At 45.2% G+C, this 17,035-nt stretch overlaps 1 protein-coding gene across 7 annotated transcripts; it reads right to left on the minus strand.

The window, feature by feature from the left end:
* Positions 1-870: 870 nt before the first annotated feature.
* Positions 871-16,805, minus strand: LOC117403066 (ETS translocation variant 5-like). 7 transcript variants are annotated; one of them, XM_059032468.1, is made up of 13 exons: positions 16,578-16,805; positions 14,194-14,324; positions 13,648-13,732; positions 13,400-13,489; positions 12,945-12,995; positions 7,211-7,340; positions 6,723-6,992; positions 5,661-5,926; positions 4,201-4,257; positions 3,574-3,642; positions 2,948-3,117; positions 2,487-2,588; positions 871-2,240 (listed from the first exon to the last, which is right to left on the minus strand). In XM_059032468.1, the coding sequence occupies exons 2-13, from the start codon at positions 14,239-14,241 to the stop codon at positions 2,016-2,018; spliced, it is 1,563 nt and encodes a 520-aa protein (XP_058888451.1). In that variant the 5' UTR covers positions 14,242-14,324; positions 16,578-16,805; the 3' UTR covers positions 871-2,015. The 7 variants fall into 7 exon arrangements, with proteins under 7 accessions (XP_058888451.1, XP_058888448.1, XP_058888450.1 ...); XM_059032465.1 differs by having other exon boundaries at positions 3,574-3,645; positions 16,578-16,804; XM_059032467.1 differs by having other exon boundaries at positions 13,442-13,489; positions 16,578-16,803.
* Positions 16,806-17,035: the final 230 nt, after the last annotated feature.

Genomic DNA, 17,035 nt, shown 5'->3' on the forward strand with positions numbered 1-17,035 from the left:
CCAAGCCTGTCAGGTCTGCCATCTTTATTATTACTGAAACAGAAATGCAGCTTGCTTATATATATAAAAAAAATCAATCTTACTTCAGGAATGCTACAACATCCATAATACATTTCTTTGCTTCTGTACGTATTGATCTGATAGATGCTGGAATTAGCAACGTCATCCCACCTACAAATCTGTTTTGCTAAACATTTCATTCCCAAGTAAAAAACTAAAACCTGTTGTTATGGGCTGCTGTCTTTCCACAGCCATAGACAGAAACCATCATTATTATGTTGACGATGATATTGTACAGCAATGGTAATGGAATACATTCTCAGCAGAGTGTAACACGCAGTCCCTCCTCTCTCAATGGTAATTATGAACCTTCATGCCAGCTATTCCATCTTGTTTGCAATGCTGTGGGTTTTGTTTCAATGTGAAGCACTAAGGGGACCTGCCGTTCCCAAACGCACTCCGCTGGCTTTTACCAGATCAATACAGCAACAGTGACGGCATCACTTACTGGAAATCAAACTGCCCCGCCTTTGTGGGCTCCAAGGTCAGCAACCCAGCACGAAGAAACACCCAATCCCTTCTCACTGGGGTTCAGACCTCAGAGCTGGGGATACTCATTTCTAGGGCTGGAGTTCAGACCTGACAAACTCTCCCTAAGAACAGTCCACGATGTTAAACCGAGGGGTGCCAACAGCTAGATTTACCTTGCATATTTGACAACAGTTAAACATTTAGGCAAAATTGTTGACCTTTACATCCCGACTAATACTTATACTGTAAACTTGAAGACCCCTTCAACCCCTGCATTATTGCAATAGAAGAGATTTTCCAAGCGTTCCATTATTCGAGTGTGAATGAAGAGCCGGCCAGTGAAGCAGAAAAGGATCCCTTTATTGTACACAGTACAGATTGTTAACTCAGCAGTGCGATGTACACGTTGTGAAGCAACTCAGGGAAAGAGGGGCCTGTCCAAGCTAGTATGCCCCCTGACCCCAGTGGAGGGGAAGTGTCGCACCTGCCCACCTCAGGGGAAGGGTAACACGCTTCAGAGCGGTCATTCCAAAGACTGTGCATCACAAGGGATTGAGATTGTACAGAGGGTTGATTATATAGATCCAGATTCGTAAAAGGCAGAGCTATACAGCATATTATACAATAATTTGAAACGAAACAGATGCAGCCTTTGCAAAAATATATATATATATTTTTAAACAACTCCATGAAAACAATAAATGCAAAGAACTTTACAGTTTTTTTTTTTTGAGACGAGAGCGAGCAGTGCTAAAAAACACAAATCAATACAATTTCTTTGTAGCTCTAAATACAAAAAACCCTACAAAATTCTCTTCAGTTCCGTGCAATATATATTTATAAATTCTTTCAAAATGTCAGAAAAATACTGTCATATGCATCCCTTTTTTATTTACCAAAAGAAACAAAACAATTCCCTGTGGCCGCCACCAGTCTGGGAGCAGTCATGTGACAGGAAGAAAGGTTGGGTCACTTCCTGTGGCAGCTGGAAGTGGCTAGGGACCATGTTGTCAATAATGTCATCAACAGCTTCTTGGACAAGCCCATTTGCTTTGTTCAGAGCTGTGATGAAGGGGGAGGGGGAGGGGGAGGAGAGAAGTCTCAAGCAGGTAGGGGCCACAATTGAATCAATTTTGTGTTTGTTTGTTTTTTGCAGATTGAAGCCCTTTTGTTACATATAATTAAATGTCCAAAGGCAGCTATATATAGAATAGTTACTGTGGTCAAAAAGCTATAACAATTTTTAAAAGCAGATTGTCATTATGGAAATACAAATCCACCAGTCGATGCAATAAACAAGATATCTGCCAGCTACTGCTGCCCCTCCCAGTGTCCATAGCAACGAGGCCCATTCCGGAGCAGGTGGGCGGAGTCAGGAGCCCCAGGGCAGCGATGATGCTGCAGGCTCTTCCTGTAGCGCTCGCTCACTAATAGCAGTCCAGGATCAAGCGAGAGAGAGGGGGGGTGGGGGGAATGAAGGGTGATCAGTATACATAACCCTCATACGGCAGGCCCCCACCCACACACTGGTCAGCCTCCAGCAGGTAGGGGGCGCCCTCCTCATAGTGTGTGAGGGGCAGCGTGTCTTCCTCAGGCTGGGGGCAATCTGGGTCCGGCTTCAGAGCGGGCCTCTGGTTATCAGGGAAGGCCATGGAGAAGAGAGCCTCAGGGTCACACACAAACTTGTAGACGTACCGCTCGCCAGCCACCTGAGAGGAGGAGGGAGGAAAGCGCGAGTGAGGAAAGTGCGAGTGAGGATAGCCCTGCGCTAATCCACATTCCTGGTTTCACAGAGTTTAATGTCACACTAAGCTTGTTACCTTTCCACTGTGGCTAACCCAGCTTGTAGTAAAACCTGGAATGGGTGAAACCGCTATGCAATAGCAGTCTTAAGCTGTGCTAATTCATGCATCAGAACATAGAAAACGTCTTGTTCGTTGTGTCCTAATCCTTACCTTCTGCATGATGCCCTTCTCGTAGTAGTAGCGCAGAGAACGGCTCAGCTTGTCATAGTTCATCGCTGGACGGTTCTTCTGGATCCCCCAACGACGAGCCACCTGAGCAGAGAGAGAGAGGGAGGGAGGGAGGGGTCAGTCAGGATCTGGGGAAAGCCATTCACATTCAGCACTTCATTTCACACATACTACGGGTGTTCGATTCAGTTACATTTCCTAGATTTTTAGGGCAAGGATTCAAACACATTTAAAAAACTTAAAGCATATTGAAAACCTAAAAATTCCATCATGCATACAACATGTATATGTAAGAGACATGAATAAATCAGCATACACTGCACACAGTATAAGCACTACAGCTGGCCTCTGTATATCTGACAGTGGTTCAAATGTTTTGGAAAAGCTATTCAAACCCCTAACTGACGCGCATTGTATTCAACATCAGATTCAGGGAGGCTGACCTCTTCGGGCTCGATGAGTTTGAACTCCATGCCGCGGCCAGTCCAGGCGATGAAGTGACCGTTGGTGGGGTCATCCAGCAGCGTGACCAGGAACTGCCAGAGCTGCAGGGAGCCACGCCGCTGATAGGGGGGCCCCTCGCGGTAGACAGCCGGCTCCTGCTTCACCTTGCCTGGGGAGAAAGGAGAGCAGAGGAGAGGGGGTTACACAGGTCCTTGGACACACTGGAAAAAATCCTCTGAAGCAGACAAGCACAATAGATATACGAGAACCATCTAGTTATAAGGCAGCCCTTTATACCACAGAACAGGTTATAAAGCGGTATTATAATGTCCTTACGTTATCACTTCCATTGTCATTCTAAGCCTGAACAAAAATAGCACTCCAGACTCTTAATTGATGACGGGGGGGGGGGGGGGGGGGGGTTTGAGCACTTGCACATGACAGTGTGTGTTTACCGAATATCCATTCATAGCAGAGTGATTGAGGCCATTTCCCCAACCTAAAACCCAGATACCTCTCTGAACAGTCACAGTGGGGTAGCTTTGTGACAAGCACACCTGAAATGCATGACGACTCATGGATCCTGCACACAATGCAACACTGTGGTCTGTCTGAAGGGACTTACCCTCGAGTCTCTCTGGTACAACACAGGCATCATCGTAGTAGAGGCGGGGGTTACTGTCATAAGAGAAACCTGCTGGGGGAGGGAAGGAGAGAGAGGACAGGTCAGAGAGGCAGACGAGAACACAGGTGTGTGTGTGGGGGGGTGGGGGGGGGGGGGGGGTTGGATAGAGAGAGATTGATTTCCAGGCCACTGATTAGTGATAAAAGCATGCGTCTAGGAGAGCAAATAGTTTTTAGCCAGCTGTGCAGAGCAAGAGGCAGGAAGGAGGTGGGAATTGGCTTCTCTCTGATCCCACAACCGTTACACCCTGTGTACCGCGCTCTCCAGCAGATAAGAAACAGACGGGCTGAGCGTTCCTCTATCCACTCCCCTTCCTTCCTACCGCTGGCTTAACCACAGGCAGGCAGGCTGGGGCAGGGGTACAGTGTCAGAGCCCCCAGTCATTCAGTGCAGCTCAGACAATTCTCATTTAAGCTATCTAGGTAAAATTGTATGTCAGTTGAATTATGGTTTCAAACATCTGTACATTGTCAATTTTTAGAAAGAATGCATGCAGGTGGGGGAAATCAGACAAGTGTGTGTGTTCTGAGATTGCTGCTTTCATAGCGAAGCAGTGGCAACACTTACTGTCGTGGTTGTTGTAGAAATTCCCTCTCCTGAACGAGGACTGGCAGTTAGGCACTTCTGTAACAAAGGACAGAGACACAAAAGAGAATTAACATGAGGACAAAGAGGCCAGCATGTGAACAAGCATTGCTTTAAAATGTATGTATTCAGGCAAAACAAGCTGCATACACTGGTTAGCTCAACCCCTTCCTCTAGATGGCAATGCTAGCCGGTTGTACCGTGTCTGCTTGGGCTCCTCAGCAGTGTGTTTCTATATCTGCATTGGATCAAGCAACTTTAATTCCTCCCTGCCCATCTCCAATTATACCTGATCCGCTACGGTGAGCACAAAGCTGTGCAGATGCAGCCAAATCCACCCGCAGCGCCAATCCCTTGTGCAAGCTCCGACGCAACAACTGGACTGGAAAGCACCACCCCCACGTCTGGCATGGGCACCAAAGACCCGCCCCCACTCTCGGAAGCCATTGCTGCATTTCCACCCCCTGCCAGAGCGCCCGCAAACAGCATCACTTAACAAGCAGCTTAATTGTAGATCAGGAGAGCACAGCTCCAGTCCTTGCAGGCCACTGCATCACTTTACAGATTACCTGAAAAGGACGTGTAACCGGATCAAGTAAGTAAGGTCATGGTTGTAAAAAACAGCTGGGCTGGAATAGCCCTCGCTGTGCTCTGCCCTTGATCCTAATGATCTAGACGTGGTGGACAGGTGGAGGTGAGGGGAGTCTGGTGCTCAGCGAGGATGCTGGTGTGCCCTTCTGAATCGCAGCAATTCCCCTCCCTATGAGATCCACCAACACAAATATTCCTGTTGCCTCTAATATCACAACAGCTCGTCCTCTAGAATTAAATATCCACCATCTGTTGCCCCCTGCCCCCTCCTCCAGTATTTATAGGGAAGCAGATTAGGGGATTTGCTATTACATCACCGGCCTCCCAGTCAGAGAGCTGGCTAGCGCTTCACAATGAGAAGTCACATCCTCCCTGGCCTGGCCCCGTCCTCGGTGTGCAGCACTGCGTCTGTGCGACTCGGGGACAGCGGGGTGTTCTGGTGCGTGCATCATACCCCTCTACTCCAGTACTACTCTCAATCTTTTAAAAATCTCCATCACCAAACAGCTCTCAAACTATGCAGGCTGCAGATACAGCCTCCCTGGCTTTGCACGGCAGTAAGAGTCGACCCTCCATCGGGTTACAAGCAGGTGAATAACAGGCTCTGTGAAACTCCAGCCAGGAGCGCTCACTCTCACCGCAGTGGCAAGACTGTCAGCTCAGTGAGAACAGACACAGCAAACAGCAGGAGAGCATTCCACAGTTCACTGAAATACAGGCTGTACATTGCAGCCCCTGCCCCCCCCCTCAATCTGTACCCCTGGACACTACAGCCCCCGGCCCCCTATCAATCTGTACCCCTGGTCACTACAGCCCCCGACCCCCTGTATCTGCAGCTCTGGGTTACTCACCGGAGTCGAAGCAGTAGTCTCGGGGCTCCTGCTTGATGTTCATGGGGTGCTGGAAGGCTGGCTGGGGGGGCCCCATGGCAGGCACCCCCTGCTCAGCATAGCGAGGGTCAGACATCTCCTGTTTGAAGCCCTGAGGAGGCGCGGGTACCAGGGGCTCGGACATCTGGCGATGATAGGGGGGCCTGCAGTCCCGGGACACTGTGCTGTGGGTCTGGGGTGGGTAGGGGGGGCAAGGCAAGCAGGGCTCGGACATCTGTCTTTGAAACCTGGAGGGAGGAGGGAGGGGTTTAGAACGATATGTCAACATCTTCTGCACAGATTTGATATAAATGCCCCAAGTAATGATTAATAGCAGCTCATTCCTCCCCATCATCACGATGGCATGGATTCCCTGGCTGCAGAGAGAGGAATCTCAGGAAGTCTGAGCAGGAGATTCTCACGCTCACGTATTTATAAACCTGCCTGACTGCCAGGACCAGAGCGCTGAATGCAGAGCCCCAGACCTGCACCCACAGTCTGTATGGGGCCACCAGGGGACCAAGAAGAAGCTCTTAGTTTTAGCCTGGCCAATACATTGGATTTAGACTGTATAGCTGCATGCCCAATGCACTGAGACCTCTGGGCTCATATCCAATGGAATGTCAGCACCGCTCACTGCAATAAGAGAACACGTATATATATTATGCCCGTGGGAAATGGGTAAAGGAAGCTTGTGGTGGACAGCTGGTCCAAGTCTAGGGAGAGTCATGTTTCTGAAGTGACCATTTGTAGATATTACATCTGGACTGAACTAGCATTAACTTGTGAATGGGACATGACCCCTATACAACCCTGTACGAGTTCAGCTCCTTGGAAAGTTTCCCAGGCGATTCAGAAAAGATGCATTCAGAAGAGTGAATAATGGCAACCTGCCTATCAAAACTCCCTTCAAAACAGTGGTCTTGAATTACTCTTTAGAGCCCAGATGATTTCTTATGTCCACAGATTGAAGCCTGGAAACAATTCAGTATAGCATATACAACAATGCCACCTGCTGGACATTAGGATCACTACAATTCTCACCTGTGCTCGGAGCCATACTGCCCCTCAGTGTGTGTCAGAGGTGGATGGGGCACTGCGAAGGGCAGGGTCTGAGTGTGCAGTGGGTGTGTCCTCTGGGAGTGAGCTGGAGGCGGAGTCTGTTCTTGCAGAGGATTGTGTGCAGTGACTGGGGGCGGAGTCTGTCCGTGGAGGGGGTGTGTCCCTGGAGTGTGGCTGGAGCTGCATGGTGACACTGGAGTCGAGGGTGGAGTTAGCGTCTTAAACCCAGTGGGGGGCTTCCTGTCATAGGCACTGCTGAGAGAGACAGAGAAAGAAAAAGAAAGATGAGATGGGGAAGTGGACTGTTTGAGTAGTAGAAACATACCATAAATACTCAATTACCAAGTGTCAAGATCCACTGTGCACACACACACACGGGTACCTGGAACAGATCAATCCCACCTGTATGACTCTGAAAGAGGGTTCAATGTGTGCGTCAGGGTTTGGCGACACACGTGCTAGATAGTTACCTGTAGCTGTAAAGGCACCTCTCCCTGTAGGGAGCACCAAGGCTCTGCTCACGACTGCAGGAGGAGAGCTCGGAGGAGGGGCTGTGGAACTCACGCTTGATCTTAGTGAGGGGGGGGCCATGGAACATCACTATGAGACAGAGAGACAGAAGCAGGTTACATTACCACCACACACAGACGTGCCTTTAAAAGGAATATTGGCAGTTTTTTTTTTTTTTTTATATATAATTGTATTCTCCTAACTCCTCTCCTATCGCCTCCCATCATGGGTTCTGATATGCGTGCATTAAGCTTTAAGTCCTGTGAAATGTATTTGTGGAAGATTATTTGCAAAAAGTGCTCTTTTACTCAGTCCCTATTGCAAAAGGTTTCTGATCTTGAAAAACAAAGAGAGACTCTCAGAAGTATACACAATCATTTCATTGAAACCAGTTTTAACAAAATGAATAACACTTGGCTAGTGTTGGATACTGAGGGTGAAACCTACAAAGTCCCCGATTCTAATTTTTTTTAATGAGGCTGCTCCATTTGACATCTCAATACCACAGCCTGATTGGAGAAGCGTATGTACTATTTTCCATATTGAACATAGAATCAATCAGGTTACTGTCCCAGGTTACTCATCTTTTGAACTGTTAACATAAACACTAAATAGTGCACTATCCTGTTCATATTGTAATTATCTATTGAGCACCTAAGTTAAACCTGTTATTTTTAGCTGAATTTAGTGACTTGCTATCTTCATTGACAGTCCATTATGACAGGCTTCTTCTACTGGGTGATTTTAACCTACATGTTGATACAGAATCTGACTCCACTTCTGTGGAATTGATGAAGCTACTGGATTCCTTAGATTATATCCAGCATGTAAAAGGTCCCGCACACAATCGTGGCCATACTCTAGACCTGGTAATCTCTTGTAGTATAGTTGTTAAATGTATTAACTACAGATCTCACCATTTCTGACCATCTTGCTATTATTTTTGAGGTCAGCATACCAGTAACTACAAAATCCATGGAACGTACACTTACATCTCAGGATACTAATTCCTTAACTGCTGGTAAATCTTCTGATATACTGAGTTTATTATCAATTCCAGAGATCTTATCTGTAGATTAGATGGTGAATACCTACAGCACCTCATGGACTGGTATCTTAGATGATGTAGCGCCAATCAAAACTCGGAGGGTGTGCTACTCGCAAATTGAAATATGAGGGTGTGGAGTAGTGGTTAGGGCTCTGGACTCTTGACCAGAGAGTCGTGGGTTCAATCCCAGGACACTGCTGCTGTACCACCAACTGTATAAATGGGTAATTGAATGTAAGTAAGTAAGTTAATAAATAAATAAATAAATAAATGTGATCTGTATAATGTGAAATCAAGTATAATGTGATATCTTGTAACAATTGTAAGTTGTCCTGGATAAGGGAGTCTAAGAAATAATAATAATAATAATAATAATAATAACAATAAGGAAGGCTCTGGCCAGATCAACTTATTACTCTAACTTAATTGAAACCAATACAAATAATCCTAGATTTATTTTTGCTACAATTGATTAATTAATCCTTCTTCAAATAGTTCCACCATTGATACTGGTTTTATTCATAGCTATATTGAGTTCTTAAATCACTTTAAAAGTAAAATACTACACATCAGAAATCAGATTCCACAAACATTCTATTAGGGAGGCTTGTTGCACAGTATTACCTATTAGTGCTTCTAATGCCACTATGGAGGTCTTTTCTTTGATTACCCTTCAAGAGCCGACAGCTCTGATTCAGCACATGAGAACTACTACACGTTCTCCTGACCCCATTCCTACAAAATTATTAAAAAACACTCTTGGAGTTATTATTACCCACATTAAAAAAATTATAAACAGTTCTGTTTCTTCTGGTATTGTTCCCTCAGCACTTAAGGTAGCTATAGTAAAGCCAATGCTCAAGAAACACAACTTGGATCCTAAACTCATTAATGATTACAGGCCCATCTCCAATCTTCCATTCTTAGACAAGGTTTTAGAGAGGGTTGTTGCATTTCAAGCACAATGCTTTTTAACTCTTAATGGTGTATCTGAGAAATTTCAGTCTAGATTCGTGCTGTAAATGTTGTAAATGACCTACTGATAAGCTCTGACTTGGGCTTTCCATCAATTCTAATTCTTCTTGATCCAAGTGCTGTTGAATTCAGATAAAACAGGTTATGTTTGTAGGCTCCCATAACCAATTTAAAAAAATGTAGGATAGCAGGAGTTGGACCCTAGCAATCTTTCATCAAATCCTAAAACAAATAAATTTGGGGTTTCTCTTTGATCCTGATTTATCATGAGTCTCATATTAGGGAAGTTTCTAAAGTATCCTTCTATCACTTGAGAAACAGCCAAACTGAGACCTATTAATCTCCTTATCTGACGCAGAGAGACTAACGCAGAGAGACTAACGCATGCCTTTGTTTCTTCAAGAATTGATTACTGTAATGCACTCCTCTCTGGCATCCCAAAGCGCGTGGTGTCCCGCCTACAGCTTGTTCAGAATACCGCTGCTAGAATTCTGACTAAAACCCCAAAAAGTGCATATCACCCATTTTAGGCTCCTTGCACTGGCTCCCTGTTCAATATAGAATTGATTTTAAAATCTTTCTATTGACCTGTAAAGCCTTGAATGGAGCAGCACCTAGCTATTTGCAGGAGCTACTGACCACGTATTTCCCAAATCGCTCTTAGATCACAGGAAGTGCGGCTGCTCGTTGTTTCCAGGGTCAATAAAATCAATACGGGAGGTAGGGCTTTTTCTCTTAGAGACCCTAAACTATGGAATGCTCTACCTCCATATGTTAGGGAAGCTGGCTCTGGGGATATTTAAGTCTAAATTTAAAAACACATTTTTATAAAATGGCATTTTTATGTTGGTGGTTTTAATGCAACATAATTGCTAGCTTTGAATAATTATTTTCTGTATTATTTGTATATTTTGTATTTTATTGCATTTAAGTATTTATGTACAGTGCCTTGAGATACTTCGGTATGAAAGGTGCTATATAAATGAAATCAAAAAATAAACTGTACTGGATACTGTGCTACCTTTTAGGTACTTTATTTAGTACTCAAGTTCCACAGAGGAGCTTTAGTCACCCAAGCGGTACTGACACTTCACAAGACACAGAAACATTCTATCTGCAGGTATGGACAGTGATCAACAGCAGTGTTAAACTCTGAGGCCAAAACCTTGAACACCATAAAACACATTGGAATGTACACACTGACTCATCTGTAACTTGCACAGATCTATTATTGGACCAGCAGTTAAAGATGAATCATCCTGCGCTGTAATTTGAGGATCTTAAATGGATACAATTTAGCAATTGCCTCCTCTCACACTGTAACCATTAGATGCTGCCTCTCACCATTAGTTTATCATTTAGCTCCCATTTCCCAACACAATATATTTAGTGCAACTATATCCACTTCTGGGGTGAGTGCCTGATAACTCATTCCACTTAAGAGACAAGAGAGTGGGGTTGAGAAGCTCAGTTGGGCTGTAGTGGGGTCGAATGGAAATAAGAACCCTATTGCATAGCAGCTTTAACCCATTCCAAGTTTTAATATGAGCTTGATTAGCCACAGTGCATAGGTAACAAGCTTGTCTGATTAAACTCACAGTAAAATCAGGAATGGCTCAACCCGCTATGCAATGGGTGTCTTATTTCCATCCCTGGAGTAGCTCAGTGATTGGAGAAAGTGTTGGGCTACAGTGCAGTAGCTCAGTGGTTTCAAGCATGTTATTTTCTGCCAAGCCAGTCAGTGTGCAATAAATGCAGGCTCTGAAGGACTCAGTAAACACTGCCTCCCCACGTGACCAGAGGAAATGGCTCTCCTGCCAGCTGGGGCTCTGAATGGAGGCAGAGCTGCCTGGAGCACAGTCAGACCACAGCAGACTGCAGGGCCTTGCTCCAAGGCAGGCACAGAGCTGAGCCGAGGAGCCCAATGCTAGGCAGGGTTAGGAGGGATGGGCTTTCATCTGGCAGGGAGCCCAAGAGACTTTTTGCACACAAAAAAACCCCAAAAACATGTTACCGCCCACTGTCGCTTTTGGTATATGACATTTGCTTTTAAACAGTCCAAATGAGGATGGGGGGGGGGGGGGGGGGGGGGGGGAGTGTATATATAATTCCCCTTTTGTCTGCTTTTTTTGGTTGAATTTAGTTGGAGATTGCACATCAAGTCAACTTCATCTGTTTCAGGACAGTTTGGTACACGGCAATAAATCAGATTAAATTCAGTTCGTTTGACGCACTTTGTATAAAGAGCTGCGGCTTAACCACAGATCACGTGAACCCGCCTCCAGATGTTCTAAACTGTAGGTTAGATCACAGGGACTGGGAGAGAGGCACAGTGGCCCCGCAGTTAGAGCAGAGGGACTGGGTGTGAGGCAGACGGACAGAGAGGACCTGGTTTCAATTAATCACCTCAAGGACAAATGCCGAATGAAATAGACACCTCCCAATACAACACACTCTCTCAAAGGCAGCATGGCAGGGCAATGATGGGTTCAATTATTTCTGAACACAAGTCGTAAATCAGAGATCAAAGCACAGTTAATTAGATCCTGTTAGAAGGGACCCATTTCACACTCAGTTCTTCTGAGAGAACTTCAAGGACACACAATGTTTCTGCCAACACCAAAGAATATAAACACAATATAGAGAGAGTCATAGCTTGTCTTATCCAGCACTGGCTCTGTTAAACCTGGAAACCTTTGCTACACCCAGGGACCTAGATAATTCATCAACAAACTCAGCAGATCAGCGATAACCATCTCTACTGACGCAGCTGTTACACCAGCAGGGCAATCAAACAGTGTGCTCACTTTCACAGATACACTACTGAAGCACTGAAACAGGGCCAAGCAGACCCTACAAGGCTCAGTTCCAGATCACTCCCCTCTGCATGCGAGTTCACACCAGGAGACTTTACAAGACGAGGAACAAAGACAGAGAAAGGAAGCTAGGCTGAGAAGCAGCAGCACAAAACACACCTGAGTAGGTGTTGGGGGCGATGTTCAGGACTAGTGCTTTGATTTGGGGGTGATGTTCAGGACCACTTGTTTTGTGTAGTGACCTTGGTGGAACTGGAAAGTGATGCAGTGACACACACACAGAGCCCAGTGCTCTGTGTATAATGCATTCACAAGCAGGAGCTGGAGTTTTCCATATGTCCGCAGCAGCCCTGACCCTACCTGCGCTCCTGGCAGAGGAAATATTCTCCAGCAATTCAGTCATTGAAATGCTTTTCCACTGCGCTCAATTACACAGCATTGCCACACACTGTCACAAACTTCCATTAGCATTAACTAGACAAGCAGCCAGGCTTGAAAGCCACAGTGGAAATTTAAATACAGATAAACCTGACCGGGACCAAACAAGGGCAGCGCTCGCAGCTGGCCATCACAGACCTACAGTGTGCAGCTGGGACCTTAGTGATTGTGTGTCTGAATGGATTCATTACCAGGGGCAGAGTGGACCCAGTTTAGGGACTTTACTTGTTTAGAACATGCACTTCAATCCTCTATGCTTGGTTGTATTTCAGTTCTACTGGTTAGTTTACAGTCCAACTGATTTCGGCCATGCTTGCTTGTTTAGTTCTCTTTGCACAGTATAAGGAGTTAGTTCTGAAGCTCCTCTCCCCCACCCCTCCTGGTAGCTCCTGTATTAATAAGCTTCTCAGTACTCACAGTTATCAGACTGGAAATCTGGGACATACTGCTCGTCATCAGGAACCTGAGCTGCAGAAACAAGGAACACACAAAACAGGGGTGTAAATAATTAAGAGCCAAAGTGCTGGACTCCCACCAGACCCCTCCGCAGCCCAACCTGAACACATTAACCAGCAGACTCGCTAACCAATGTGGGGAAGACTAAATGCAGCAAAGTCCAGGGAGAAAGTGCAGGCTTTCATAACTGCAGCAAAGTCCAGGGAGAAAGTGCAGTAACTCCCACTCCAAATGCTATTGGTTATTACTCTTACCAATCATAAGATTGACTGGCAACTGACCAGATCCTTTTTCTAATGTGGAGGCCTGCGTGTTGGAATACAGTATAGAATAAAGAGGGTGACGCCATGCCAGTTACTGCTCAATAAGTCACTATAGGAAAGCTGGTATTGATCCGAGAGTCACATTGTTCTTACAGGGGAGGGTAAGAGCAGAGGGGTGGGCAGAGGAGCACCCACCTTCAGCAATCCAGATCTCCTGCAGCTGACTGAGGTCCTGGAACAACTCTGTGTGAGAGAGGAGAGTCAGGTTAGAGAATGCTCACCCTTGTTAACTACCACGGTTCTCACTGATCTCCATAATATTGGGTGACACACACCCAATTCTACTCTTCATAGGGAGGTAAGATGAGCCAGCGAAGCAGAGAGAGAGGAGTTATCATTACCTTCAGAGTCATGGGCTAACTCCGTGTCTAGAAACTTCCGCTTTCTGTCATTTGCCTGTCTGCTGCTGGACTCTTCGGCTGGACACTGAGAAGAAACAATATTGAAACTTCTAAACTCTTAAACCACTGCAGCTCTGCCACAATGAGGTCTAAACCAGACACCCGCCAAAGAGTGCCGTGTTCCCACCCTGGCCCGAGCATTAGGACGGCTCCAGAAAGAAAAGTGCTAGGACTCTGCAACACTTCCTAAAAGCATCGCTTTGCCAGCAGACTGTGCTCTGTTCCTGTTTGATGATAGACTTATAATCAACACCCACATGCATCTGTTCCTTGCACAGATCTGCAGGACCCACGCAGTATTTACACTAGAAATGATGGAGCCTGAGGACTTTGGGTAATGACAGTACTGCTGCCTGCCGCTATGACCAGGCGCCAAACCCTTAGCAGCCAAAGCACAGCTCAACAGGGGAAGAAGACAGGAGCGACTGTGCTGCGTAACAAGTTGTATTTGTCAAGCACCGATAGAGACAGATATAAAACGCTTACACTCGTAGGAACCATGAAGGGGACTTGTTGGTCATAAAATCCGTCCATGGCGCTGCTGCTCGTGAAAGGTGAATTAGCGGGGGGCCTGTTCGCTTTCAGCGACGTGGAGAGTAGATCTGTCTGCTCTTTGTCTGGGGGGGAAAAAAAATCATGACATTGAGATAAAACTGACAAAGCATTCGCTGTTTACATACAAGTAGGGTTGAAGTAGAGGTTTTATTTATTTTATCACATGACGTCCCTTTAAACGCATTGAGCTCGATTCTGTTTAATTACAAAACAATGTCACTTGTTTTTACCTTCATATCTTGACTTAGTCTGATTCTGTTTCGCTTAATTTTTATTTTAAACAGACGTGACAAAGTGAATTGCTCGTCGCTGATCCTAATTGCATTTAATTCTTGCAGTCGCCTAGAGTATCGCTGTGCTTTTGTTATTTTCACTCGTGTAAAAGTTGTCCTGACAGATTTTCTTTTCAGTATAAAATACCCAGTACGGAGTGTACACTGACAGCAAGTCCATTTAAAATCGCCTTGATTTGAAGCAAATAAAATAGTCTTAAACCCAGTCTTTAACGAGTAGTTATCTTTTAGGATGCGGAGCCATCTTAACGACTCATTAACATTTAAAAAAGGGAGGTAGAGATTTGGAAAATAAAGACCGAAAAGTGGAAGCCCTAAAAAGAAGTAATTTGAAATTTAACTGATTTAAAATTTAGAAAAACAGCCCACAATAACCCACCCAGTGCTTTAAACTTGAAGATTAAAACACATGACGCGTGACATGTCACCTAAACGAATGGGACAGCATTCTAGAACCAACTAAACTGGTTCTAAATCTGGTGCAGTAAAACGCAACTTTTCCAAAAGCATATTATTCTTCGTTCAAGCTCACCCCCGGGCTCTTGTCGTATTGCTTTCCTCCAACGTGATATAACAATGCCATCGCTTTTACTGCACCCGGTATGTAGCAATGGACCCGTACTGCTATATTTAGAAGTGGCTTATTGAGCCCGCGGCATTGCTGTGTATGGAAACCATATAGAGAATATACACGCTGCGTAATTCCACCAGGAGTATCCCCAATAGAGCATTACAGAGCTAAAACATTTCCCGTCAATGTTTAGCAAAAGGGATAATTATACATACTCAGTTAGTAAAGGTTACACGGCTTTATAGCAAAGAACAGTCAAACCCAAAGAAGCCCACTGGTTCTTCGTGGTGTGCCCTGAATCTTCCTTGCGCTGGGATCGGAGGCATAACAGACTCGCACCATTGTACTGTGGAAAGAACGGCCTCGTATCAAAGACCAGGTCCAGATATTTAAAAAATAATAATAATAAATAACGCTGCCAAGCCATACAATAAAACCGCACACAACTCCCAGACAGCGCACACTGGCTGTACCGAGCCACGTTACCGCAGCAGAACATGCGCATCGAGTCGGCTCTTTTTGAAAGGTCCGAAAAGGCTTGCTATTAAAAATCTTCGTAGAAAGTAAAGGACACTGCATCCCAGCGTGCACTGATGCAACAGGTAGGCTGGAGCAGACCGTCCGCGCGAGCTGCGCTCTCCCCAGTGCTGCTGTTAGCGCACCATCGCATAACCCGAGTTAGAAACGAATACTATAGATTAAGAAAAGTCTATCTAAAAGTTTCCAAACGTAGTCAATATAGGAGAAAGTCGCGCAAGTTTAAAAAAACAAAAAAAAACACATGGAGCAAACATTTAAAACACATGCCAGTCAGTACTTGAACACTGCTGGCATCTTATTATTAACATATATATTTTAAATGACGCAACAGTTGTCTATATACTCCCCGTTAAAGAATAAAAAATACATCTTAATTTATGTACGTAACTAAATTTATACAGCCTACATATAATGACAAAAATAAGAAATTCACATTTGATCAGTTAATTTGTTAATAAAGAATTTAAAAAACTTAAAAAAAACAAACAGTCTCTCCCCCCCTCCCCCCTCGGTGGCCCCTTGTTTTTCTCAATGAAGTGTAACTCGAGCCAGCGCGGAGCCCCCATTCACAAAAAACACCGACCTTTCATTCATAAAAAAACAAACAGCCAACCCCAATCATAACCTCAGACACCGGGGAAAAATTCAATCCGAAAACCACGAACCCCGTCAGAAACTCACAAGAAACCCCTTTCGAAAAAGTACAACATTACAATCATGCAACTTTGTGCAAAGCACCAGAAAATGGTTGCCAAAGTAAATGTTGAGATGGAGAAAATGGCGTTTGCTTTTCTCTCCTGCGCTGTATTTACAATTGAGAATAACTTCGATACAGCGGACTGTGTAATAACAGCGCAACTTATCCAAAAGCTTATTCTCGCAGAGCCCTTTTCGTGTGTTTTGAAACTCACCTTGAAGTCTTGTGCTACTGCTTTCCTCCAAGGTAATATAACAATGCGATCGCTTTTAAATCCCACACAAACCGCGACGATGACTATTATCCACAGCTCAGATAGATGATCCGCTCTCTCCGGCTGCAAAAACTGGAATGAGCTTTTCTCAATGGACGCGCTGGCTTTTCCCCGGGGCTCTCGCAGACCAACCGAGCTCCGTGCCCATTGGTGGATAGGACAAGCCACTAGCCACACGGGAACCAATGAGCGATCAGGTCTTGGATTACTTATAACTGTATTCGGCAAGGGGGTGGGTTTCTTTGAATAAACTGCTGAATAATATATGAGGCGCCAGCTAACTAACCAGAGCGTGGGACTGGCCTACTTTATGAATGACTGGGTTTCATTCACTAAAAAGCTGCTTTCCAAACAGAGCCTCCGAGGCTCCGAGGCTCTTAAAGGACCAGCAGGTGTTT

This window comes from Acipenser ruthenus, chromosome 10 (genome assembly GCF_902713425.1).
Source record: "Acipenser ruthenus chromosome 10, fAciRut3.2 maternal haplotype, whole genome shotgun sequence".
Classification (NCBI taxonomy): Eukaryota; Metazoa; Chordata; class Actinopteri; order Acipenseriformes; family Acipenseridae; genus Acipenser; species Acipenser ruthenus.

Excerpts from the sequence above, each read along its gene's own strand:
- LOC117403066 (XM_059032463.1), bottom strand. The coding sequence starts at position 14,241 with ATGGACGGATTTTATGACCAACAAGTCCCCTTCATGGTTCCTACGAGT. Across the intron at positions 13,733-14,193 it reads CCTTCATGGTTCCTACGAGT|TGTCCAGCCGAAGAGTCCAG; the intron begins GTAAGCGTTTTA and ends GTTTCTTCTCAG. Across the intron at positions 2,589-2,947 it reads AACTCATCGAGCCCGAAGAG|GTGGCTCGTCGTTGGGGGAT; the intron begins GTCAGCCTCCCT and ends CTCTCTGCTCAG.